A 27,330-nucleotide genomic window follows, 5' to 3' on the forward strand; every position below is an offset into this window, starting at 1 on the left:
TTCACCTGCCAACCGTCACTATCATGTCTCATCTCATCCCACTTTTAAAATATAATGCTTCACCGTCCAAACCTTAAAAAAATCTCCACTCCATAATAATATAATATACTTCTTCTCTCCTTTTTCATTCTTCTTCTTCAGTTATTTGTTTCCTTCTTCCCAGTTCGCACCATTCTTCTTTCTCTTTCCTTCAGTTTACAAGCTTACGCAACAGCAATTTTAGTGAGTAGAAACAAGTGAGTCTATAGTCTTCATTTTGTAAAAGTTCTTTCACTGTCTCTCCCTCAGTTCGCTATCTCTTTTCAATCACTGAAAGAAAGAAGGAAAAAGAAAAGAAAACCCAAACTTCATGCCGGCCGAAACAGTGAGGATGATGGATGAATCGAAGGTGAGAGTTTGATGAGGAGGATGATGTGCGAGAGATTGAGAGAGAGGTGAGAGTTTTGTTTTTGAGAAAGAGAGAGCGAGTGAAACGGCGGAGGAAAAAATGAAATATGACAAAAAAAAAGAAAGAAAAAATTATTATTTTAATGAGAAGTGAGGATAAAAAATATTATTTTCTTTTGGCTTTGAGCTATCGTGCACAGCCATGGCTGTGCACTAAGTTGAGTAGGTAAAATTTTACCTACATCATCACCAATGTTGCGTACTTTTTGTATATTTAATACTAAAAAACTAAGGGTCGGTTTGGTCTGCATGTCTACATCCAGGTTATTTGCATTTTCAACTTTTTTTAACCTGCATCTATTATACTGTTTATGAAACATGAACCATGTAACTAAGCATATAAACCGTACTTTCAAACATAAACAGTAATTTATTATTATTATTTATTATTTTTAATTTTTAACAAAATAAACGGTATTTAAATCAATACTAAATTACTATTTTAATTTTTTTTAGGAACAATTACTATTTTATTTAAATATGTTAACGGGCACTTTATGTGTTAACATAATCTATTTTTTATTATTAATCTACTACCGTTTTTCCTAAAAAACAAAACAGAAAAGAAAAGAAAAGAAAAAGTTGAGTCTACTTGAGTCTACCTTAAAGTCAAAACTAAAAAGTTCAGGTGCATATAAAGTCAAGAACGAACCCCACTGGATACGCTTACGCTGACACAAACTCACGAGAGCCACGATGTACCTCAACTATTCTCTAATCTCTTCTCGTTCACTATAATAAGAAGTTTGCTGTCGGAAAATCATTCTCTGTATGTGTCTCTACCATACTACATTGTCTCCCACTCTAAAAACCAAAATTTACACGTTACAATTATTTATGGCTATTATTCTTTTCACTATAGCCCCTATCATTTTCAAAGTTTTGTCAAAAAGAATCTATGAATCTATTCACAAATCTCTGCATAAATCTATTCACCGATTATCAAAAAGAAACAGAAAAGAAAGATGACTCACAAATCTGCCAAATTAGTCGTCCCTTATTAGATTGATATTCCCATCTAGAGCTAGTTCATTCCTATCATGAAAAAAGGGGTGGATGCATGGAAGACTTGGCAACCATTTATAAGGTGATTTATAAGATTATTATAATTTATGTGTATTAATTAGACAAATCATATGATTCATTAAAAACATTATGCGAGAAAAATCATCAAACAAACAATCTCTTTAGTGGTCACATAATAAGTTAATACCGAGCTCAATAGCATGAGCTTGTAATCAAGTAGGGCATTAAAGTAATTGAACCGAAACTGGAATTAGTTAGGTACGAGAAGTGGCTCTATAGGTTTATTCTTAAGGAGATTCTGTTCAGCTTGCCCTTTCGCCATTGGGATAAAGGACACCTCCATCCATTAAGGATGAGTAGCTCTCCATATAAAAAAAAACATAATAGGTTGATTATTCTTAGATAAAAAAAGAAAAAGAAAAAGTTAATAAATACTTTAAGAACAGTGATTTAAGAAATATTTTTTTTTTTAAAAAATTGATGAAAAAAAAACAATTAATTTTTTTGATAATTTTTTATATTTTCTATAAAACATAAATGGTAGGATTGAAATACAATGGTAAGTTCGTACAAGAATCTAGCAAAAATTAAACATGATGCTGCTTCACACAGGATCCTATCCCAGCATCTTAGTTGTACTTGTACAGATTCTACAGTGCTCTAGATTTGCCTTTTCAGAGTTACGATACCATACAATACAATCTCGTTAGATAAACCCAAAATCCACATCGGCACTGACGTGGCTTCTCACCATCCCCTCTTTGGCTCTCCCACCAAATACCTCCCATCTTCCCCTTTATTTACCATCCCTACCCCACCTTTCTTAATCCATGTACATGAACACGAGATTCGCATAAACTTGTGGAAGAATTATTGTTTATTTTAACATAAAAATCAGTGGTTAGAGGATTTTTTTTTTTCTTTTTCTAGAAGTTTGGTAAGAAATATAAATTATACAAAATTTAAAACAAAAGAGAACTTGGATATATCTATATCACAATATATATATATACATATAAAGTTTTACAATTATCTTTTATGATGTTTTATATTTTGATATTGTTGCATGATATCTTCATTATCATTCATACGATTTATGTCTCTTCTAATGTATACAGTCAAATAATCGTTTATCTATTAATCTTTTATTTAATTAATTTATTTTAAATTTGTTATGATCTAAATGAACTTTTTCTAAATTTTAAGATTAACAAATTTCTACTTTTTTTTTTTTTTTTGCTAGGCTTATTAATTTTTTGAAAATTGCTATGTTCACAGTATTTTTATAATATTTTAATAACAAATTCTAAATGACAGGTTATTATTAGTGGGGCAAAAATGTAATTTTAATGATAGATTCAAATTATAACCAATAATAACTAATCATCTATAATTTGTAGTGAAAATGTTATGAAAATATTATGGACATAGCACTTTTCTAATTTTTTTTCTTCATATTTTAGATAAGATTGGTTTGTTATTAGACTTTTTTGTGTTAAAAAAAAGCTAAGATATTTTTAAGAGAATCGTATTCAAACTTATTTTAATTGCACTTAAAAAATCTAAAATCAAGGTGTTCAAAATTTTATTTTAGGAGATCAAAACAAAAAAAAATTATTTTTTCGTGCCAATTAGGGGGTTCATTAGAGCCTCTGGACTCCAAGTGGAGTTGCCCCTTGAAAAGAACTTTTTTTTTTTTTTTTTTTCTATTTTACTTACTTACTTTGCAAAATACCTCATATTAAATTATCTATTTTAAACTACATTTGATTAAAATATCTATTTATTTATTTTTTATAATTATTTATCTTTTTTCACATATAACAATTATCATCTACCATATTTCTTTGTCCTTAAGTAAAGACCAAAGAGAGAATAAAAAAACTAAATGCAAATGAATAGTGTCACACTCGCATCAACCCCACTTTGTACTCTGCGAAGCACTGAATCAAGCCCCTCCTCAAAAGAAATAAAATAGTACAAAAAATCGTTATTTATAATAATAATATTTTTTTCCTGGTTTTTCTCGCTCAAAATTCTCTCAATATCTTCTCTCTCTCTCTCACTCAGACAAACAAAAAGCACTCCAATGGCAAAACCAAAAGCTCCGAGACGAACCCTTGACTCTTACACAGTCAAACACATCAACAAAACCGTCAAAGGTAACAAAATTTTCCCGAGAAACAAACACATCTTTAAAACCAAAATTTTTATTTTATTTAATTTTTTGTTTTCACAGCCGGAGACTGCGTGCTGATGCGGCCGTCGGATCCGGCGAAGCCATCGTACGTGGCGAAGATCGAGCGGATCGAAGCGGACGGTCGTGGAACCAACGTGAAGGTTCACGTGAGGTGGTATTACCGGCCGGAGGAGTCGATCGGTGGCCGGAGACAGTTCCATGGATCGAAGGAGGTGTTTCTATCGGACCACTACGATTTGCAGAGCGCCGACACGATTGAAGGGAAGTGCACGGTGCATAGCTTCAAGAGCTACACGAAGCTTGACGCCGTTGGAAACGACGACTTCTTCTGTCGTTTCGAGTACAATTCTTCTACTGGTGCTTTCAATCCTGACCGTGTCGCCGTGTATGTAAGCCTTTTCGAATTTCTTTAAAACAATTGCTTTTTTGAATTTTGTTTGTTACTGTTTGTGTTTGCTTTGCTTTTATCTGTGTATTTTGCTAATTAATTTTGTTTTGCTCTTGTTTTTGTTTGTTTGTGTGTGTTTTTTAAGTGAATGGCCAATATTTTGTTAATTATCTCTCTAATTTGTTGTTTTGTTTGGTTTTTTTTCTTGCTTTTATTTTTGTTTGTTTGTTTGTTAAGTGAATTGGGATAAAAGTGGTTAGGCAATTGAATTGAACAGTTAGAAATGAGTTGAATAAGCATGCAAATCTAGAATCATGCTCCTGGGCATGAGCATAAACTCGCCTGTCACGGGTGAATGCCCTGGATTACCTGGCAACTCGTTCTAGCGAGTGGGGTCAGTTGCCTATAGGTTTTACAAGCTATTCTTTAGAAAGATTGAGTAGGTTCTAAAAGAAAAAAAAAAGTTATGCAAATCAATTACCTATTCTCTTGTTTGGGGCAAATTTGAATTTAAGTGAATGCAAGTATTTGATTGGAGTTTAATTTCTGATGTATTTATAATGAAATTAGAAACAACAACATCACCATGGTTGAATTTGGGACCAAATATCTGTATTGTGTTTCTTTTTGTCAATTTTTTTCTTGGAAGCCAAATGGCGGTATGGCTTAAGCTATTGGATTACTTGGATTGTGTTTAATTAAATCTAATCTACATTATCTGCCTTTAGCTGAGGAAGCAAAATGAACTTGGGTTAGAAAGTTTTGATAGTGGGGCTGTGGGAACAATATGAAACGTGCACCGTGTCTGACTCTGTTATTTAGCAGATGTAGAACGGTAGAAGACCAGGAGTAGTAGGGACCAAGAGTATAATTTAATTGATTTTTGTCCTCCATCTACCTTACACTTAAAACTCCAAATAAGGATGTTTTGTTTTCTTTTGAGTAGATTCTTTGCTTTTAAGATCCCAAAGCTAAGATATGTCCAAAAAATTCCACCTTTCCTGTCATGTCCATATGCTAATTTCATTATCTTACCAGAGGATGGTCCCAGGGCAAATGAGTAAGAAACGCATTTGTGTTTGATATGTTAGGTTACTTAGGTAGGTTAAAGACTGATTTTATGTACCATTGACTAAATTTACTTGTAGTTGTCTCTTGGCATCTCTAAACGATGCATGATGTTGAAAAATATTAGTGGTGCATATAGTACTTCCCACTAAAAATGCTAGTTTCATGTGAATTTGGTGGTTTAGTGAACTGGAAATTTAATTATTTTCAGTTGGTGTATGTAAATTACTTGTTATTCCTTTTTTTTTAAAAAGAAAAAAAATTCTTTACTTGATTGTGCTTTTAGTTGGTACTTTTTATTATTTAAAAAAAAAATTAAATTAGGTATTTTTCTTCTTTCAGCTAATGATTCCCATGAAAAATTTTCCCCTCCTCTCCTATCAAATAATGAAATGTAAATTTCAAGATTGCAGTTGCTTTTGCTGAATTACTTTTTTTGTATTCTGTTATATCTATGCTACTTGCTAGCTGAGTATGATAAATTGTATCTACTGGTTCCTTCTCTTCCTTGTTGTACCCTTACTGACATGACATGCCATGGGTATGGTATGGCTACCAGAGGGAATTGTTTTGGAAAATTGATGAGCCCAACACTTGGACTTGTACCTGCAGTCCCCATGTTCGTACCCAAATCCATGTTACTTAGGGTGTTTTATCTCCATCATAAACTGCTATGTATTGATTAATTGGGATTGAGTATGTACTCTTAAGACTGTTACTTATTTAGCGAATTTCATGCTTTAATCTTCACTATGATAGAGCTGTGTCTTGAAAGAATAAGCTGATATTTGCAACATGAGTTTTTTGAGTTTTAGAATTGTTGATTCAAAATCTTTATTTGGTTTTGAGTTCTTTTAGTTTATTAGTTTATATATTGTGCAGGTATTGCAAGTGTGAGATGCCTTACAACCCTGATGACCTAATGGTTCAGTGTGAAGGCTGTAGTGATTGGTAAGTTGAATGCTTTTGATGTTATATAATTGAAACTTTTCACATGTTAAAAAAAGAAAGGAGGTATAATGTTCTTATGGCTTTTATAATACAAAATATTTTCAGACGCATATTTGCACCCTTTTAATAAAATTTATTACCTGTCAAAAAAGGTTCTGTTTTGAAATATCTTTTTATTTTTATATATATATATATGTATATATATATTTTTAACATAAGGTTCTACTATACTTATATTTTTAAGTATAAAAAATCAATTATTTTTGGCTTCTTTCATGTGATTCTCCGTTTGCCAATTTAGGGTTTTCTATGTGGGTCACATGCAATTTTGATGGGGTTAATAATAATTCATTTATTGGTTAAAAATTAATTGTGAAAGATGTTCAATAGAAAGATTACAAAGTGTTAGTAGTCAATTACCATGTTGCCATGCTATAAAGCTATGAATAACTCCATATAGCTATTCACATATCCTCTAACAAAGTATTGTAGAAATTAATCAATTATCCCCCAGTGATATTTAGGAGGAGAATATTTTTGTGAAGTACGAACACATTACTTTTATCCGTTGAGACTAAATGGATTGTCAAATAAATTCTTCAAATGAAAAAAGGCCTAATTTTAATTTTCGGAAATGCAATGTTGAATTGAGCATTATAGGCATGCCTTATGCAATAAGGTTTGTTGCTATCTCCTTTGAAGAGCTTCTATGTTTGATGCTTAGGGTTATTTGCATAAGCTTGGGAGGATTTACATTTATATCTATTTTCTGTCATCTTTCTTCTTCTTTTTTTAAGAACCTATACGATCTTCAGCATACTATTTTTAATTCAGGTTTCATCCTGCTTGTATCAACATGTCTGCGGAGGAAGCAAAACGACTTGATCATTTCTACTGTGAAAATTGTTCCTCTGAAGGTCAGAAGAAGTTGCAGAATTCTCATACCGCTTCGAGACATTTGGATACAAAGGTATTCCCATTCATTGAAGTTCACTAAGTTTTAACAGCATTTTTATTTTCATTCTGTTGTAAGCTTTATGGCTGAAAATGTGCATGTCCAAGATGAGATGTTATCGAATATGTTCATCTATCTATTGATTTCAGTGGTTCTACACAAATTATTTTTTTGAAGACATTTAACTGACACTGAGGAATATTGTAGATAGGCATGGTATGAAGGATGCTTCGATTCAAGGGTAATTATTACCTTCTTTAATTTTGGGTTACTCTATATGAATATAAAGCTCAGAATTTAAGGGGAGGGTCCTCAATGCGTGTTAATGGCAGTTAAACATGATGGTGTTTACCTGTTGGGAATATAAATCCCCCCCACCCCTCCTACAAAAAAGATCTCATATATCAGATGTTTGCATCTTCCCTCTTTAGTCAGTGTGTGGACCTCACAACTGTGTAGGATCCTCATGTTGTGAGAGGAAGGATGTATGTATCCAATGAATGAAATACTTCTTCACAACCACCCCCCCCCCCCCCCCCTTCTCTCTCTCCCCAAAAAAAGAAAAAAAAAGAAACGAAATACTTCTCTCTCTAAACATGTCATGTTTTTAAGTAGTTGGAAGCTAGTGTTGAGTAACAATATTATTGCCCTGTAGGGGAACATGTCATCAATGTTGATTTGTGATTATGATGTTTTCAGGTGGAAACAAAACGGCGCCGGAGGTGACATTGTGTATAAACATATGGTAGAATTATAAAGAAGGAACTGGAGCTTCTTTCTCTTGTAGTCAATGTGTAGCTTCAAGCAAATACGGAGGCTGTATCTGCACCACAGTATTTGCGGCTGAGAGGGTTCAAAAAAAAACCTGTGGTCATCTTATCAAAAAAAAAAAAAAAACTGTGGTCATATCTATTTGGTTAGAGGATGATTCCCCCTTTTACTTAGAAGGTCGAGGATATGTTTGGTTGTCCTTAATCATGTAACATAATCTCTCTCTCTCTCTCTCTCTCTCTCAAGTTTCTTGTGCTTAGGAACGTGTATAGTCAAGGGTATTCACAACTTAATTTAAGAGCAATAGATACGGGTTTTTTCATGTATCTACTGTGGCATATATTGTCTTGGACCTTGGTGGTCAAACCTGCAAATGTATGAGATGTTAATTTAGAACCTCTGATCAATCTTTCCTTTTGCTTTCTTCCTCCCTCTCTATCTCTCTCTCTCTCATATGCGTGGGAGTCCATGAGAAGCACTATTGGGCAAGAAGATTTGTAACAGAATGGGACGTCCATAGCCACTAATTGGCATATTCCTGCGAGTGTTTTTGAAGAATACGTAGTCCTTTATTATACTTTATTTTTAGGATAATTAATAAAATATGAAAAAAAAAAAAAAAAAAACCATCTAATGCTTGAGATTATTATGAAAATTTCTTCATTAAAAAAGGCTCCAAACAACAGAACTAAGACAAAACACAGCTGCAAGTTGAATGTACCAGCTGCAACAGAACTAATACATCATTTCCCTTTCAACTTTTTTTTTCCCACCTCTTTCAACTTCCTTTATTTCTCTCAACTAATCACCGACTCTCTTTAAGGAAGTCAATTGGTATGACATGGGTCTTACCTTGTTAGAATATATTAATGACATCACTCATGTGCTGTCATTTATTCTTATCCCCATGTGTCCTAATTGTTAGAATATATTAATGACATCACTCATGTGCTGTCATTTATTTTTATCCACAACCTTAAAACTCTAGGGTTCGTTTCGTTGGAGGTAGAAAAATGAGAGGATATAAGATGATAAGAGAATAGAAAAGTGAGATGATATAAAAGATTTTAATTTCTTTCATTTTTGTTTGGTTGGAAGTGGAAAAGTGGAGAGATAAAAAAAATGAGTTTGTATAAATTTATTCATACACTCTTGTTAAAAAATGATGGCTAATTAAAACAAAAAAGTGACAAATAACCCAAAAAAGAAAAAGAAAAAGCAATCACCAAATTTATTAAAAAATAAAAATCATGTAAAAAAAAAGTCACATCTAGTTAAACAAAAAAGAAAAAAGAAAAAAAAAAAGAAGAAGAAAAACCAAACAACTATCACACCTACAGCCTAGGAAATCAAAAAAAGAAAAAAAAAGAAAAGAAAAAGAAAAATAAGGCAACGTCTAGGGAAGGAAAAGGAAAAAAAAAAAAAGGAAAGAAAAGAAAAAGAAAAAGAAAAAAAGGAAGAGGCAACTGTCCACGAAAGCACAAAAAAAAAAGAAGGAAAGGAATAGGATGACTTGCACATGGGCATATTTGTCCATTAAGCAGTCTCATTTTCTCCCTTCAGTTTTCTCTCCACCAAACCAAACACACTTCAAAAAAGTTTTCATTCCAATTTTTTCTTCAAAGTTTTCCATCTACCCTATTTCACTTCCAAACAAATGCACCTTTAGGGAATTCCCAATATATAAATTCATCATTTTTCCCAAGGGTGAGAAAGTCCTCTGGTATGACATGTATCCTAATTGCTAGAATATACTAGTGACATTACTCATGTCATGTCACTTATTCATGTTCAATTCCATTTTTATTCATAGCCTTAAAACCCTACGGGACCGCCAATATAAATTCATCATTTTTCTAAGGGAATTAGAATAAGTAACAATCATCAGCAACCTCTTATTCATATTCAATTCCATTTTTATTCATAGCCTTAAGGACCGCCAATATAAATTCATCATTTTTCCAAGGGAATTAGAATAAGTAACAATCATCAGCAACCTCTAGGGAAACACAAAAATATGTGCACTATGCATTATGTGTGCACTACAGCTGTGCTATTACTCAATTGGATAGGAGAGGAAAAGGATCCCTTTTTCCACTTTTGGAAAGAAAATGGTGGAAATGGCATCCATACAATACTCGAACGGTATAGGTTTCCATTTCATCTCTTTGTCTGAAAAAGAGATTAAAAAAAAAAGTAAAAAAGAAAAGGTGAATGACCACTTGGAAGTCCATTCAATCCATAAAATGAAGTAGAAAAATGCAAGGGCTTTTTTGGGCCCATATACATGATGGACCTAGCCCAGCCATTTAACCGTTGAAAATTAAAATAGTATGTTTTATATAAAAAATATTCCGTTGCCGGGACTTGAACCCGGGTCTCTCGGGTGAGAGCCGAGTATCCTAACCAACTAGACTACAACGGATTGTTGTTCTTCTTACCAATGTCATTATTAATATCAATTTAATCTTCAACTTCAGCGATTATTCTCAAAACCATTCTTTATTCTCTCTTCTCTCCCTAGTAAAATGGTTTTCCAATAGAGTAATTCATGACTTTGTCTAACCGTAGAAAGTGACAACACATCCATGTCAAACAGTTAAATAATGTTATGCATAAGATAATCCACTTTCACATTTCTATGATGAAAACATAAACAACAGAAAACACTTCTTTCACAAATTTAAGAAGTACATATAGATAGTATAATTCATGACTTTGTCTAACAGTAGAAAGAGACAATACAACCATGTCAAGCGGTTAAATAATGTTATGCATAAGATGTTCCACTTCCACATTCCTATGATAACATAAACAACAAAAAATACTTCTATCACAAACTTAAGAAGTAACAAGTATTAAAAAAAAAGCAAGGTTAAATTTAAATTCTCATTTCTATTAAGTTCATAATAGACATTAAGTGTAAGGTTAAATCCGTAGCCTACAAAAGAAACTAGAACATATTAAAATTATCAACAAAAACTAAATCAACTATTTTTCAAGTAATTAATAATGCTTCAATCACTATATATTTTAGCTATATTGTAATATCAAGAACTTTGTACTTAAAAAAAAAAAAAAAAAAAAAAAAAAAACCTAACCTGTGCCTCTTCGTCAAGACTTTCACAGAAGCCCTCTTTTTCTTTACTTAATCTGAAATATTTTTATTAGTGAATGTTGCGTCTCTTTGCTTAGACTAAAATTGGGTTAACATTTCTTTTGGTTTATAGAGCACTTATTGGCATTAGGAAAAACAAGAAATGATGAAAAGGTGCAGTCTTAGAAATGAAAAACTATAGTATAAATTTATTTTAGGTAGAAGGTATAAACAGCGTTACTCATTTGTATTTAAGGATCAATTTGATTATTTTTCAATTGTCTTGGATGTATCTGACATTAGCCAAAACCTCACGGTAGTTGACTAAAATTTATTATTATTATTATCTTCCTTGAAATCACTTTCATATTATTGATATTACATTAAAGCAGTTTAATTTTTATTTTATAGTGATAATCGTTTCCTAGAAGGACAATAGAATCATATTAACAACTTATTGCAGTCGCATGTTCTTTGAAATTGTAGTGGAAGCTGACTTTAGTTGCCTTAGGAATGAAGCCACCCTTGGGACAAACACCGTGAATATTTAATTTTTTATAAAGGAAAAAGTATGGTTCAAAATATGTTTAGAATTATCTTGCTGTAATTTATTAAGTGGCGACTAAAGAGACTATCAATGTATAGTTATATAATATTTTTAATGAGTCATGTGACTTGTTCATATAATACACATTGATGAAATAAATGAGTTGGAAAAGATAGCAATAAATGGTGTGAAATTAACATATGATCAACACTTAGATAACATATAATTCAACTGTGGTTTTGCAAAAAGCGAAACTACAATGTTGGTCCCTCAAGTTCACCTTGTGTGGTTTCTCAAAAAAAAAAAAAAAAAAAAGTTCACCTTGTGTGTACAATTGATTCCTTAAGTTTCAAGTGAGCTTTTCAGAATAAGTAATATAAGTTTTACTGTTAACTTCCCTTAGTAGTGTTGCTTACATGTCTAACAGAATAATGATTCGTTATTTTTTTAATGACTTGACATTTTTTTAATTAAAAAATTACAAAATGAATTTACAATCTGACCCGTTTCAAATTCAAATCTTAATCCTAAGTCCTAACTCGGTACTAAATTAAAACTCATTTGCAATCTAATTCACAAACCCCTGAGAGAGAGAGAGAGAGAGAGAGAGAGAGAGAGAGAGAGAGAGAGAGAGAGAGAGAGAGAGAGAGAGAGAGAGAGAGAGAGATTGAACAAACCTAAGCCCTAGTTGCCGCGGGCGATGCCTCTGCCCTCTGCCCTCTGCTGAAGAAGAGGTTAGATGAAGCCATTTTTTTGAAAAGAAGGTTTGATTAAGCCTAAACGTGATAAATCAAATACTTTCTAAGACTCTTCTGGCAAAGGCTTAAAGCTTATAGTCAGGCTGTCAGGCAGCATATACTCCATCTCAGTGAACTAACTACTCAAGGGAATTTTATCAAAAAAATAAAAAAATAAAAAATAAATTGCGTGAAAGACATTTTAGAGAGCACTTACTATATTATCAGAGATGCAGCCACTGGACGTTTGGAAGCATAAGAATAAAAAGATCAAAGAAGAAATATGCCACGATTGGCAGATTAACAATGACAGCGGTGGATGTCTAAGAAGAAATAGGCCACCATCTCCAGCGAAGGGCAGGCAGCAGCTAGGGCTTGAGTTTGTTCAATCACTCTCCCTTTCTTACATGTAATTTCATTTGGTAATTTTAAATAAAAAGAAATGCCATGTCATTAAAAAAAAATGACAGGTTATTATTCCGTTAGCCACGTAAGTAATACTACTAATGGAAGTTAACAGAAAGACTTAGGGTTTGTTTGGGATCCGCTTATTTTGTTAAAATTGAAAACTTTTTGCTGAAAGTACTTTAGATAAAGGTAAAAATTAGCTGAAATAGTACAATAGGACCCATAAATAGTACCAAAAAGTGCAGTAAGACCTACAAATAGTAGCAAAAATAAGCTGAATAGTAAAATAAATTGGCAAAAATAATTTTTGCCAAACACAACAGGTGTTTGCGTTTTTCCTTGGGTTCCGTGCACTGTTCAGGAGATCTGTAAGTATGGAAAATTGTAAATATAACTTTAAAACTGGGTCTCACAACACTTTTCATACTTTTAAAAATTATTTTGCTTCAGTGTTTTCAACAATAAATTTTTAGTTTTCAGTAATAAGCAGTATCTAAACAGACCCTTATATTGCTCATTTTGAAAATTTAAATGACCAATTGCGCTTAATTGAAATTTGAGGAACCAACTATGCATACAAAGTAAACTTCAGGGACTAATAGTGTAGTTTCGCAAAACACTAATCTAAGTAGAAAGTTGTGCGTGAAAACCATACAAAAATTGCTATGATATTCTGACTATAAAATGCCACGTCATTAAAAAAATGACAGGTTATTATTTCATTAGCCACGTAAACAATATTACTAACAGAAGTTAATAAAAAGACTTAAGGTTTATTTAGAATCCGCTTATTTTGTTAAAATTAATAACTTTTTGCTGAAAATACTGTAAATAAAGATAAAAATTAGCTGAAATAGTACAGTAGTACCTATGAATAGTACCAAAAGGCGTTTACGTTCTTCCCTAGGTTCCGTGCACTGTTCATAGGACCCGCAAGTATGAAAAATTACAAATGTAACTTGAAAACTGGGTCCCACGACACCATTCACACCTTTAAAAATTATTTTGCTACAATTTTTTCAACAATAAATTTTCAGTTTTCAACTATAAACGGTATCCAAACAGACCTTCATACTGCTCATTCTAAAAACTTAAAAGACCAATTGTGCTCAATTGAAATTTGTGGGACCAATTGTGCATACAAAGTAAACTTCAGGTAGTGTAGTTTTGCCTTCGCAAAACACTAATTTAAGTAGAAAGTTGTGTGAGAAAACCATACAGTAATTGCTACGATACTCTGACTATAAAATATTTAGTATCAGATTATATTCAATATTTAGCAAAAATAAAGAAGATTATATTCAATAGGGAAATTGAACAATGCAAATGGGTTTAAATGATTGACACTCGGTTTCCTATTCTGACTGCTACAATTAACAATACAATACAATACAAATTTCACAAAAGCAGAAAAATAATCAAACAAAGCTTCTGTTCTGCTCCAGCCTTTTGTGTGTGTTTTGAAACTTCTATCCCTGTATAATGTGTGTTTATTTTAAGTTGTCTTTGATCTCTTCCATACAATAACAATGCCATAAAAATCAGATGAAGCCAATAAGTTCTCTCCATGGTTCCAAGCAACACCTATAACTGGAAAACGATGACCCTGCAGTGACAATAGGTTGGGTGAGGTTGAAAGCATTGAAAGCTGATTGATAATTATAATTGGCCATTAAAAATTGATTGCAAATAAGATTGACCTGTAGCTTGTTTACACATGTATGCTTTGGCCGAGTTAAATCGTAGAAGTAGACATTTGAATCCTCACTACCAGAAACTTCATGTCACAACAAAATCAAATCATCAGCAAAGAACAAACACATCTCTATGATCATGCGAAACACATATTGATTGAAGTTAAGCATCCAAATCTAAAGAAAATCTCAGTTTTATGATTTCTTATCACCCTTCAATAGCTTTGGAGTTTCAACATCATGATGATACCAACAAACTTCCATAAATGACTTACGACATTTCTCAATCCCTCTTCAATTTACCATGCTAAAATGTAATCAGAAGTACAAACGTTTTACATGAATGTTTACTTTTAAATGTGTTTCATAAAGACTAGGCATTTAATTTCGGTACAAGTTTAGAAGCTGTTGTCAAAAAAAGCTGTCCTCAAAATTCAGTGACACTGTCTATGATATTGTACCATCAAGTTCCAGCACAGTTGGCATTAGGTGAAGTAGGTTGAGAAAAAAATCTAGATTCAAATCATGACGCAGACGAGAAGGATGTAAATTTGAGAGAACCAAACACCCCACCATCCCAGAGAGAGAGAGAGAGAGAGAGAGAGAGAGAGAGAGAGAGAGAGAGAGAGAGTTTATAATGCCTGAGGAGACAGCAGCAAAAAATTATTTCCTCTTTAGTGATGTCACACATTTAGAAACTCAGCATTTTGGGAAGGCCCTTCAAACCATAAAGTAAAAACTAGTAAGATCTTGACATACGAACCTATGTATTCTCCCTTTTCAAGGGAAAGCAGGGGACAGAAGGAAGCTCGAATGCTATGTATTCGTGGAGTTAACTTAAGTGAGCATCGAAGAGTCAAATAACCTTGTATTTCCAAAGCAACGCTGCAACAACATCCCAACCTTATTAGCAGTGCTTCACAATAAGTACTTAAGGCCCCATTTGGTTTATAGGAATTCAATTTGGGATGAGATACCCATTCCTCCCGTTATTATTATTATTTTGATAGGTACCATTCCTCCCGTTATTCCAACCTGTTCATTCTGATGACGATTTTTGGGGTGCATTTAGACATAGTATTCTGATACCTTCATTTGGGTGAAATCAAAACATAAAAGAACCGCTTTTATTTTCATCCCCATGGGTATGGGAATCAGAATACCATGTCCACCCTTTGGTATGGTTTTACCCCAAAATCTGGTTAACACTATTCCCATATCAACTGGACTGAGATCTCCATGCCCATGCCCCAAATGAGGGTCAGGGCAATATGGGAATCTCATTGCAAAACCCATAACCAAATGTGGCTTTGAAAGTGAAAGGCATAAATCAGATGACCAGACCTGAAAAAAGACAAACTTCCATCTTGAGTACATGTCAGCAGCACAGGGCCACGAGCAAGCAGGGAAAAACTTCTGTACTGCACAGTTGTGACTGGAGATTTGCGCCTGCCATTACTTCGATGGCGATGAGAACGGGATAATGCTCCTGTGTGAGAGTTCATGCTAACTGAGTAAATACATCCCTGCATGTATTGTCCCAATAATAATGTCAAAAGAAGAACGCATGAGTGCAATGGATCAAAAAGATACAAGATGTATAGAAAAGAGCACACCTGTCCATCCCCACAGAAGACGAGCTGACCAGTGTGATCATGGTCCATAGAGGTAACCTCACTGTCAAAGAATGTTTTATTAATAATCCTCCCGGTGCTGAAATTGAATACCTGGTGGACCAGTGTAGAAATGCCACCGATCAGACAGGAACTATGAAGCAATATGGAAATGGGATACGAAAGTAGAATGTGATAATAGCCGGGCCAGGATGTGATATGGCAGGGCTATGAAAAGATGAATTTGCTATTCTGTGTCAAGTTATGTTAAACTATTTAACATTTGATAATATTAACTTACAGTAATATTAGCTCACAAGCATCCCTAATTTGGAAATTTGTCAAGATGTATATTCATTAACATCCAAGATATTTCAATGTTTTGATGCATCATACTTTGCTCTCCTAGAAATAAACCAAAAAAAAGGGGGGGGGGGGAATCTCAACGAGAAAACAATCCAGAAGCTGTCATGCATGCTCGTCCACAATGTAACTTAAAAAAAAAAAAAAAAAAAAAAAAAAATTGTGTGAAAGCAAAGGTACTCAGTAATTACAGTCATTTCTTTGTTTGCATTGCCAACTGAAAGGAAGTTGTTATTTACCTGCATCACAAATGAGGAAAGAGTCAATAAAACCTTTAATGAAAAGTTAAGAATTGAGATATACACCATAGTTATATACAAAGACAAGATAATACAAAGCCACCAAAGCTAAATATAAGAATATTGAAGCTGACATTTGTTAAAAAGAACAAAAAAATTTCAAAGGGGAATTCAAGCCTATAACAACTTAAATGAAAATTTTTATAGAATTGAAAACAAAACAGCTGAAAGCTTAGCACAGGTAATAATTCAAAAAAGGTTTCTGACAGCTTCATTTAGATCAGCCAGGCTAGCTTACACAACGAAAAAAATCTTAAAAATTTAGGTCTAATAAGAAGGATTTTGAACATACAAAAACGTTGTAATGGTTTGTAGCGAACAAAATTATTGACATTAGTGTATACTTACAGGGTGAAAACGTATACATAATTGTGAAGAAACTCCATATATTACTCGAATGCAAAGTCCTTTTGATATCTCCCATACTCTCACAGTTTTATCCATCGAGGATGATGCAATGTACTGATTGTTTGATGAGAAATCGAAATCTGAGAAAATGCTAGTATTTTAGAAAGATGTGATGCCAACGATGAGTGCAATACTTGTACCCAGTTTATTACATGTATATCTCCATTAGTCCTACATCAACAGTAATAATTCAAACCCAATATATAATTATGTACAGGATTATAGATTTTCCATGTTCACAAAAGGATTAGAATCCCATACCTCACATGAGTACAACTTAGATACAGTTTCTTAGGTGTCTTAGGTTCTCCAATAAAATTTAATCATGTGGTTGCATTGACCAATGAACTACGTGGCTGAATATAATTGTCCTTCAAAAAGATAATATCGTTTTTGTTGCAATGGTCAATACAAACACGTGGTTGAATTCAATCGGTAAACCTAAAGTACAACACTAAAGGAATTGTACCAAAGTTTTTCCCACTTCATATTATGTTCTCCAACATGTCATTAATATTATCTAATGACATCATAAGATAATCAATGGAATGTAATCTAGTAGGCCTTAATGATTAACACTTATGGACCAAATTTCAATATTCCATACTTAACCATGGGAATTTAATCAGCTATCGTGCCTTTGCAAATAAAAACTCCTAACATTGGCAAGAACAAAAAATTTAACTTTATTGCATGCTGCAAAAGGGATGGATATGTCTGTGTAATATGCAAAGGAAAGGTAATCCACAGGACCACAGATCATCTCTTCCTTTTACATGGGTGATAATCTTTGAAGGTACCAACAATAAAAGTATTTCTCTGTTATTTCCTTTGTTTTTGAGGTTCACATGGTGCACAGTTGTGGAGGATAGCCTTATTAGCCTATAGATCTATAGGATATATATAGCCTATAGATCTCTCTCAGGTAAATGACCCGCACACCCTATAGGACACCCTTGACTCACCCACCATTCCATCCTTATGGAGAGTGGGCTCGTTTGGTAACGTTGTTCTAGTAATGTTGTTTGTATTTTTTGGAAATACGTGTGGGTGAAAAAGTGTGTGGAAATGCGTGTAATGTTGTTTAAAAACTGAAAATTGTTGCTCAAAATCACATACCAAACGGCCCAATGTGCCAATTTAGCCCAAAAGCCTTGAGAATACCCATAGGGCCATAAGTTTCAACTTCAATAATTTTAAGATTGCCATGACAAGTTTTGGCAGCTTGCAACCCTGCTACCCCAAGTTTTGCTTGGTGAAGAAAGGAAAGTGCTTGAGCCTAGCATTTCTATATTCAGTTAATTTTATCAATATCCTAGTTATATTGGTTCTCAAGTCTTTGTCTATCTATATTTTATCAGCCTGTAGACAAGCATATGCTACCATACAATATAAGAAAAAGACCACAGAAACAATACCAGTCAGTCCAACCTGTGACATCTTTGGAGTGGCCTTTTAATTCCTTGAGGACAGAAGGTGGCTCTGACACTGTGCATACTGTCAAGGTTCCATCTGACGCCCCATATGCAAGCAGATCAGAACTCATGTGTCCAAACTTCAAAACCGTAACTGCACATTAAGCTAATCAGATTTCTTTCTATTAAGCTCAACTATATGATGATAGGCACCGACACAACCAGTCCATGTTACTATTTGGGGGGGAAAAACACCAAACAAATATTACCACAGGCTTTGCACTGATCAAAGATGCAATGCATTCCTACAAAAGAATATGCAGGTTCAGTCCCTCGTTGACGCGGGCGATCAGTATCGCTTGCATTTGAGCTAAAACTTGTTCTGCGACTTGAATCTAGATTGCCATTTTGCACATCCTGTAAAAAAAAATATTGTATGCTATCTATTAGAATGACATAAAAGAAGAATAGGAAGGAAGATAGAATTCAGCTCTTGCATTGTCTCAAGTGTTCCCCAAAGAACCTCTCAATTGTTTAGTTCGAAATTTTGTTATTATATAGCAGGTTTCTGTAACTGTTGTAAGCAGTTGTTACTGCCTTTCTTCGTAAAGACTTTCTGTTTTCGATTGAAGCAAAAAACCACTTTTATAATCAATCTAATTGTCGTAGATAATAACCTCCTCCCAAATCCCAATTAACTAAAAACCAGGTTCTAAGTATCAAAGACAATAACTGCAATCTTGCAGTAACATACTCTCAAGGTCTCATATCCTATAGTCAGAATCCAGTTCAGTGAGCTAAAAAATGTGCTCTCTCATAAAATACATATACATGAATTTATATTTCTTAAGAAAAAAAAGGTAGCTTTGTCTTATGACTCTTATCACTCACTTGAGACCTTCTAAGGAGGTAAACATACAAGTTTCAATTAGAATGTGCATAACCCATGTTGTATAAATATGTATTGACATGTCTCCATGGGTCAATATGATACAATAGATTTGTGAGATGACTAATCAGATCATAATTTCATAATCAAATATTTACAGATGCGTGTCCACACGCATTCCACTGTGGCTGGTTCTCTCCTAACATAGGTACAACTTATGCATCACTTCAACATACCATGCTGAGTAACACAATCTACTAGAGTCTATGACCCAGTTACTGATTTTTAACATTAAATTATCAATATAATGCTATTGAAGATAAGAAAAATAAGTGTAGGATAAAGAATGACAATCCATAAAAGAAGTTACATAATCCGAACATACCCTGCCAGAACTCCAGCTCTCTGCCTCATACAAAAGGGAAAGTGGACTTGAAGGTGGAATCCATCGCCCACTGATGCATCAACCAGTAAACGATCCTGATGTCAGAATTGTATGAAACATAAATTTAAAATAGCATACATCTTAGAAAGTTTCATAGACATAAAAGTGCTTCATAGTTTTGACTATCAGATAGATGACTTTATTGATAGGTAAATACAAGACAGGAGAATAGTGTTTTAAAAAACAAATGAACTTGATAAAAGAACAGGAAAAAGAAGAAGAAAGAGAAGAATCCACCAGTTCTAGTGGTCATACAACAGATGTAAGTTTAAATTCATCACAGGAGCTTGAACACTATCTTCACAGTAATTCTCAGTGCAAGATAAAAAGAATTAATCTCAACGGGCTTCTAGTTAATCCCCAAAATACCGTTCATCCTCTATCACACTAACAACTTGCCTCATGCACCAAACAAAATATGAAAAAACTGGTGTAATAGAAGACCCGATTAAAAATGATATGGATAAAAACACTCTTAGTGGGAACAATAGTGACAATCCTAGTTACAGTAACGTTGATAATTTAGTCAGCATTAGAGACATTCAAAATTTCATAAAAAATTATACTTATTTAGTTAGGGATACTAATAGAAACAGATACTTCAGAAATGATAATGTTACAAAATCCAACATATGATATAATCAGATACAAGAAATCCCGCCTTAGAAACACTGATTCTTATTCTAGCAAAGCATAATGCTTATACAGCATAACATAAACCTATTCCTACAAAAATGGGCAAAATCCCCATTCATGAGATGAGAAAAAAAGTCAAAATTCTCAATTCACAATGTGAAAATTCAAGTAGTGATACCTGTTTCCAGGAGTGCCTTGGAGGCTGCTTGGTGACTGCAAAGTCTCCCAATTCCTCGGCCGCCTTATGAAATTCCGGTACGCCACGTAACCTTTTCCATTGCATCTCCAATCCTTCAACAAAAAATCCAATGCATATATTTCACTATTTAGAACAAACTTTCAAAAATCTTGCTAACTTCCGTACAAGTCCCCCCCAAAAAAAAAAAAACGAATCTATATCACAGCTCAAAAGGTAATGAACTTTGCGATCAATCGGAAATGCAATGCAAAAGTCAAAGATTAGAAATCAATCAAATCTTCTTTTTTTTTTACCAAATCCAACAATGCCATACACACATTCACAAAATTTCCATAATTCGAATACAGATCCAATTAACAAAACCTAATTTTACACACATATATGTATGAAGCGGAAGTAGCTTACTCTACGGCGAAGAACACCGGAATTGGCCTTGCTGAAGAGGAGGAAGCGGCGAATGGAGATGTAATCGGAATCGGAATCGGAAGTCACAGGCTGAAGCAAGCAGCTGAAGAGCTCTGGATCTACATTTTCCTTTTCTTTCTTCTTCTTCTCGGCTTCGTCTTCTTCTTCCTTTGCTGAGCTATTTATCTTCTTCTCTTCGATTCTCTGCTCCGCCATTCTAGGAAGCTTGCTGGGGATCCGGAATCATTATCGGGTCATTGTTCGGGTCGGTACACCGAATTTTTTGCGAATCGGAGGAGAGGATCCGAGTCAGTGCGTGAGGGTCAAAGTTCAAACTCCAAAGAGAGAGAGAGAGAGAGAGAGAGAGAGAGAGGGGTTGACGTTAAGAGTCTTGCGAGTATTTTCCGAATTCTGATTGCGAAAACGGGAACACTATGCGACAATGTACACGTCTGGCTCTAAGTCTCTAACTAATTTAAACGACCTTGCCTTTTCTTTTCTTTTTCCCTGTTTGTTTACGCGAGAGAGAGAGAGAAATATATAAACCATTTTAGAAATTTTTTTTATTGGAAATGGAAAAAATTGATAAACTTTTTGAGAACTTATTTTCCTAAAATGTATTATTAATTGGACTCATATATATTTAAAAGAATTTGGTTTAGCTAATATCAGGTTAAACAATTTTCTATTATAAAAAAAAGGGTTAGATAATCTAGCGGATTCTACTTAAATCAACAATTAAAATATTGATTTTAAAAAAACACTAGTCAAGTCCGATGAATAAGAAATTTAGAGTTTGAACTCATTTATACTAAAAAATTAATTAGTGTCTTAATCGGATGATAACAACAATCATTGTGAGGTGGACGTTATAAGCTCTATCATATTTATCCAAAAAAATAGTTAAACAATCTATCATATTAATATGATGTTGTGTGTGATGGGCTATGGATAATTATTTTCACCGGGACATCAAGGCATACTTATTAATACTGCTTTTATTTTTCACATGTTATAACTCATCGCCTCGACAAGTTATGGAACAAATTGTGTTACTGGAATTATTCAAAGTTGTTTGGGCTTTGGGGAGGTGCTCTATCTTAAATTACTCAATTACATGGTTGCATTGATTAATGAGTTATAAAATTGAATTGAATTGATTTTGAAGGAAGATAACATATTTGGTGTTGAATTTAGGTATCTAATTTTTGTGTATTTGAATGCGTATGTTAAGATGAGCAATACTAGAGGCATAAATTTAATCACAAGTTAGTTATGTACAAATGGCAAAATGGGTTGTGACACGTACAACAATAAGAGAAGGGAGAGCATAAGTTAAGCATGTAAACTAGGTGAATATCGACAGTTATCAAAGTCCTAGACAACACTTGAAATTGAGAGGGAAGATTGTTGACAATTTCTGATAAAACGCCAATGGCCTTATGATTAATCAAAGACTTATTTCTCGTCCAGACATACAACTTTTTCACTACAAATTACTTAAAAAAGATTTCTCTCTTGATGCCTTATATTGATATTGAATTAGTTAAGCTTGCGTTATGGTGGGTGGGATGTATGGCATAGTTCTTAGAATCGGACTGGACCGGGAGGTCGGATTGTGAAAATCGGGAACCGGAATGAAAACCGATTTTTTAAATATAAAGAACCGGGCATATGTGGCAATTCCGTGAACCCCTAAAACCGGGGTTGGACTGCATAAACCGGTGGCAAGAACCGTGCGGTCCAACCCCTTAGCAATTTTAATTTTTTTTTATTTAATAAAAACAACCATCTCTTACATGGGATAAAAAAATTATAATTAAAATCCTTCAAAGATATTCAATTTTATTTCAAAAATTAATCATAAATTTTAATGTTTTCATGGTTATTATTTAATTTTATTAACTTTCTTATTTAATTATTAAATATATGCTTGAAAATCATTAAATTTCCCTCACATCTATAGATATATTAGTCAATTTTGCTAGTTTTATAAATTTAATATCTATATTTAGGCTTTAATTAATTATTAATTTAATTATGACGTCATCACGGTTCGACCTCAAAAACCTTGAACCTCTCCCTTTTACGGTTCAATGAACAGTCCGGATTTGAAAACCTTGATGTATGGTGAGTCTCACATTAAACAAATATTAGGTTATCTAAGTTTTATAAACAACTATAACAAACCAGTTCAATTGTGATTAAACTAATTCTTTTGTGATATAACCTATATATGTGTTTTTTTTTTTCCTTGAGAAACCTTCTCGCTGTCCATGTTTTCTTTACAAAGATTAATGCATATATAAAATCGATTCAAATACTATAGGCAATAGTCCTAGATATACATTAATGTGCAAATGTAGATTAATTAGTTGAATGTTAGAAGATTAGATGTTAACTGGTTTGAACAGATTACATAACAAGCAACCTGAGTCAACATATACCCCTCCCCCAACCCAAAACAAAAAACAAAACAAAGAAAGAAAGAAAAGCAATCGATTTAGTTCACTTCAAACCACTATTTTCTTTATCTGAGCTTGGGGAAGGGATATCCACATGTGTGATCCATTATTCCATAACAAAACATAATTAAAGGATTTCGATTCATCCTTAGGCCACCTTGTGACAATTGGTTTTGAAAAACAAAGAGCATCTCCTTTTTTTTATATATGTTTTTTTTTCTTTACTTATGTAAGACAAATCCTTTTCATATTCAACATATTGACCCTTAATCTGAATATTCTTTTTTAGCTTCAAATATTCCACCTATTTTTTTACACGTTAGAGATTAATTTATATTACCCTCAAAAAAAAAAAAAGATTAATTTATATTATATATGTAATCACACCACAAGTTCGTGCATCAATAATTTGAAGGAATTAAATACAGTTGTTATTTGATTTAATATATTTTAAAGCTAATTGTAGTTTCCCTTGCATTCTTTCTTACCATTTGCGGCCCGCACGTTAAAATTCTAAAATAATAAAAGTATAGAATTGATGCTAATGCGAGAGAGGAAGAGAATAGTATAAGAAGGTTAATGTTGATGGGAGAAAACCTAGATTGCTACATTTTTACTATATAACAAGATTTAAGTAAAATTTGTACTATATGTTACATCGTTCACCCCAACAAGCTTTGTTGATTACGTACATTCAAGTTTAATTTTGGATTTTAACTTGAGTTCTCGAAGGAGCTGTTTGACTTTTGCATTATTGGTTCCTTGAATATATTGTAGTTTGAACTAGAAATAGACATACCTATATTGGTTAAAGACTCGCTAGGTCTCTTCTATCATTACCAAAGATAACCTCAGCTTATGCGTCATTGCCCCAATGGAAAGTTGGACCTGATATGTATATATACCCAGATGAAAAGGGCGTTGAGTTCAATACAGTGTGCATAGAAAGATCATGATGGGTGTGCTGGGTTCTTCTCCTTCTTCTTTAGCTATTACAATTGTTTTGGGTTTGATTTTGAATGCTGTAGTGTGTTATGGAGGAACGTCCAGCAATTATTCACGGACGGCTTTCCCAACTTACAACAACACTGATATGCCTGTTGACAGTGAGGCCTTTTATGTTCCTCCAGGAATCAACTCACCTCAACAAAGTGTGTTTTCTCATCATTCTCCTGCTTGTTTTTTGTTCCTCTCCTTGTTTTCTCACAAATATGAAGTTCTAAATTTTTATTTCAGTTTTTGACAAGTGGCACTCTATTTTAGGTTCATATAACACAAGGAGACCATGTGGGAACAGCAGTAATTGTGTCATGGATCACTCCTACTGCTCCAGGTTCCAATATAGTTCTTTACTGGAGTACTCATGAAAATGGCACAAAAATTCAATTGGCTGAGGCCACGATTGGAGCCTACAGATACTACAACTACACTTCTGGTTTCATTCACCATGCCAACATCAGCAACTTACAGGTGAAATGGAATTTTGTTTTACTTGTTTAGATCTAGTAATTGTTTTATATATATATGATGGTACATAATTTGTTGCCTTGGTTCATGTTTTATGCACCTAATCCTGAATTAGTCTTGTTGCAATTCTAAATTCTATTATTCTGTTTGTTAATTTAATTCTATTTATTTGGACAGTTCAATACCAAATACTACTATCAGCTTGGTGAAGGGCAGTATGCAAGGACGTTCTGGTTTGTAACTCCTCCTGCACCAGGCCCTGATGTCCCTTACACATTTGGTCTCATAGGTAAGTTTAGCGCGATTTATTTATTCTTAAAAGAGATAGGGGAATTTAAACTCTAAGCGTTTTATTTAGATATACTAGAAAGTAACAGTTGAGCTACAAAACACTTGGCTAACCTAATCAGTCATGTACTTATATTCAATAATTTTATATGCATATTTAGACCTGATCAATGTTGAATATTAATACATACATTTGCAGGGGATCTTGGTCAGACATACAATTCAAACAGCACACTCGCTCATTACCAATTGGACCCTCTAAATGGACAAACAGTGTTGTACCTTGGAGATCTCTCCTACGCAGATGACCACCCATTTCATGACAACGTTAGGTGGGATACCTGGGGAAGGTTCGTAGAGAGAAGTGCTGCTTACCAGCCTTGGATTTGGACAGTTGGGAATCATGAAGTTGATTGGGCCCCTGAATTGGTAACCAACCATCTTATACTAACCAAAATATTAGAGATAAAAAAACATTTTACAATCTAAAAATATATTATTGAAGTGATTAATTGTTATTGGTAGAACATTATTTCCACATGATTTCAATACAGACACTATTTTATAGCTAAAACTTATTATACACTCATGTGTAAGAGTGTTTTGCATTTGAAAACCTGGGTTCACTTGAAATCGACGAATCGTAGGTTGAACTGATGTTTTTGATTGCAAAACACTTGTTAGTACACACAAGTGTGTAATAAACACTTCTCTATTTTTATTATATACTAATCATAATATGCTAATTAACTTGATTGTTGTGGAAAAAATTGTATAATTTTTGGTGCATGTCACTAAACTTGCATACTAATAAGCTAATAATTTTTCCCTATAAGTCTCCAATTTAATCCACTTTTTACTCACACAAGAGAGTGGTACTGCCATATTTAATATTGTAGGGTGAACCTGTACCTTTTGTACCTTATAGTCACCGTTATCATACGCCATATGAAGCAGCGGGTAGTACTGCACCCTTTTGGTACTCAATCAAGAGAGGCCCAGCCTACATCATAGTCATGGCTGCGTATTCACCATTTGGTAACTAAATATATAACTTTGTGTTTTGCATATAATTTGTAATCATGGACGTGTGCGCTTTCCAAGTCTTAATTTGTAATACATTCTTTGTATACTCTGTGTTTTTTTAAAGGCTATTCAACTCCTCAGTACAGTTGGTTCAACCAGGAGGTACTAAAGGTTAACAGAACTGAAACACCATGGTTGATTGTTCTAATGCATCCTCCATGGTATAATAGCTACCATAGTCATTATATGGAAGGTGAAACCATGAGAGGAGTTTACGAGACAACATTCGTACAAAACAAAGTTGACATTGTATTTGCTGGTCATGTCCATGCTTATGAACGCTCTGTAAGTTCTCTTTACATTCTAAGTATAACCATATTTAATTTTTTATTTTCCCCTAAATTCTGTGTACTTCATACTAAAATTTTTGGCTAGAAGTACAATATATTATGGCCCATGTCTACATTTTAGTGTCACTTGAGATTTGAGAAGTATCTTTTTTCTTTGTTATTTATGTGACAGATACGTGTATCTAACATTCAATACAACATCACAAATGGTCTTTGCACTCCAATTAAAAATTTAAGCGCACCTGTATACTTCACCATTGGTGATGGTGGAAATGAAGAAGGCTTATCAAAGTAAGATCAATGTTTATTTAATAAAATTGCAGTTTCCTCATATGATCGATGCAAGGCTTCATACATCTTCACATGAAATTTTTCTCTTTCTGTGTTGTAGCGCAATGTATTTCCCACAACCATATTACTCAGCTTTTCGTGAAGCAAGTTTCGGTCATGGCATTTTGGATATCAAAAACCGAACCCATGCTTATTTTGCTTGGCACAGGAATGAAGATGGGTACGATGCGATTTCTGATTCTCTATGGCTTACCAATAGATATTGGTATCCAACTGACGATTCTAACTGATGATTCCATGAGTACTTAGCAATAACGAAGACTACAAATGTGTGATTTTTGGACAAGAATCCAGCATTTGTGTGAATAATACTTTTTAACCCTTTTTCGATTTGTGCATGTCATTATTGCCAGTGTAACAGCAAGAGTTGTTTGTGTTGCCGTGTCCATTATATTCTTCAATAAGATGTTTGTTCTTTGAAA

At 33.5% G+C, this 27,330-nt stretch overlaps 3 protein-coding genes and 1 non-coding gene across 6 annotated transcripts; 2 read left to right on the plus strand and 2 right to left on the minus strand.

The window, feature by feature from the left end:
• Nucleotides 1–252: 252 nt before the first annotated feature.
• Nucleotides 253–8,213, plus strand: LOC115968928 (chromatin remodeling protein SHL-like). 3 transcript variants are annotated; one of them, XM_031088470.1, is made up of 6 exons: nt 253–388; nt 3,544–3,635; nt 3,713–4,058; nt 6,012–6,080; nt 6,915–7,050; nt 7,185–7,275. In XM_031088470.1, the coding sequence occupies exons 1-6, from the start codon at nt 378–380 to the stop codon at nt 7,218–7,220; spliced, it is 690 nt and encodes a 229-aa protein (XP_030944330.1). In that variant the 5' UTR covers nt 253–377; the 3' UTR covers nt 7,221–7,275. The 3 variants fall into 3 exon arrangements, with proteins under 3 accessions (XP_030944330.1, XP_030944332.1, XP_030944331.1); XM_031088472.1 differs by lacking the exon at nt 253–388 and adding an exon at nt 7,735–8,213 and having other exon boundaries at nt 3,475–3,635; nt 7,243–7,276; XM_031088471.1 differs by lacking the exons at nt 253–388; nt 7,185–7,275 and adding an exon at nt 7,735–8,213 and having other exon boundaries at nt 3,475–3,635.
• A 1,945-nt stretch (nt 8,214–10,158) lies between these two features.
• On the minus strand, nt 10,159–10,231 carry TRNAE-CUC. The gene has a single exon. It is a non-coding gene; the product is annotated as a tRNA-Glu (tRNA).
• A 3,606-nt stretch (nt 10,232–13,837) lies between these two features.
• Nucleotides 13,838–21,457, minus strand: LOC115968769 (WD repeat-containing protein 13). The gene is made up of 12 exons (XM_031088267.1): nt 20,962–21,457; nt 20,536–20,648; nt 19,662–19,731; nt 18,657–18,804; nt 18,404–18,541; nt 16,913–17,052; nt 16,457–16,504; nt 15,906–16,016; nt 15,634–15,815; nt 15,053–15,174; nt 14,296–14,372; nt 13,838–14,201 (listed from the first exon to the last, which is right to left on the minus strand). The coding sequence occupies exons 1-12, from the start codon at nt 21,175–21,177 to the stop codon at nt 14,091–14,093; spliced, it is 1,476 nt and encodes a 491-aa protein (XP_030944127.1). The 5' UTR covers nt 21,178–21,457; the 3' UTR covers nt 13,838–14,090.
• Nucleotides 21,458–24,381: 2,924 nt separating this feature from the next.
• On the plus strand, nt 24,382–27,155 carry LOC115969068 (purple acid phosphatase 2-like). Its single transcript, XM_031088633.1, has 8 exons — nt 24,382–24,579; nt 24,690–24,896; nt 25,071–25,182; nt 25,381–25,610; nt 26,081–26,219; nt 26,332–26,552; nt 26,730–26,848; nt 26,949–27,155. The coding sequence occupies exons 1-8, from the start codon at nt 24,382–24,384 to the stop codon at nt 27,136–27,138; spliced, it is 1,416 nt and encodes a 471-aa protein (XP_030944493.1). The 3' UTR covers nt 27,139–27,155.
• Nucleotides 27,156–27,330: the final 175 nt, after the last annotated feature.

Source organism: Quercus lobata, chromosome 11 (assembly GCF_001633185.2).
Source record: "Quercus lobata isolate SW786 chromosome 11, ValleyOak3.0 Primary Assembly, whole genome shotgun sequence".
Lineage (NCBI taxonomy): Eukaryota > Viridiplantae > Streptophyta > Magnoliopsida > Fagales > Fagaceae > Quercus > Quercus lobata.

Coding starts and splice junctions, on each gene's coding strand:
- LOC115968928 (XM_031088470.1), top strand. Junction 3,636..3,712: donor CATCAACAAAACCGTCAAAG/GTAACAAAATTT, acceptor TTGTTTTCACAG/CCGGAGACTGCGTGCTGATG. Junction 6,081..6,914: donor TGTGAAGGCTGTAGTGATTG/GTAAGTTGAATG, acceptor TTTTTAATTCAG/GTTTCATCCTGCTTGTATCA.
- LOC115968769 (XM_031088267.1), bottom strand. CDS start 21,177: ATGGCGGAGCAGAGAATCGAAGAGAAGAAGATAAATAGCTCAGCAAAG. Junction 16,505..16,912: donor TATGTATACGTTTTCACCCT/GTAAGTATACAC, acceptor TTTGTGATGCAG/GTAAATAACAACTTCCTTTC. Junction 14,202..14,295: donor CATGTGTAAACAAGCTACAG/GTCAATCTTATT, acceptor TTGTCACTGCAG/GGTCATCGTTTTCCAGTTAT.
- LOC115969068 (XM_031088633.1), top strand. CDS start 24,382: ATGGGTGTGCTGGGTTCTTCTCCTTCTTCTTTAGCTATTACAATTGTT. Junction 24,897..25,070: donor CCAACATCAGCAACTTACAG/GTGAAATGGAAT, acceptor TTATTTGGACAG/TTCAATACCAAATACTACTA. Junction 26,553..26,729: donor TCCATGCTTATGAACGCTCT/GTAAGTTCTCTT, acceptor TTTATGTGACAG/ATACGTGTATCTAACATTCA.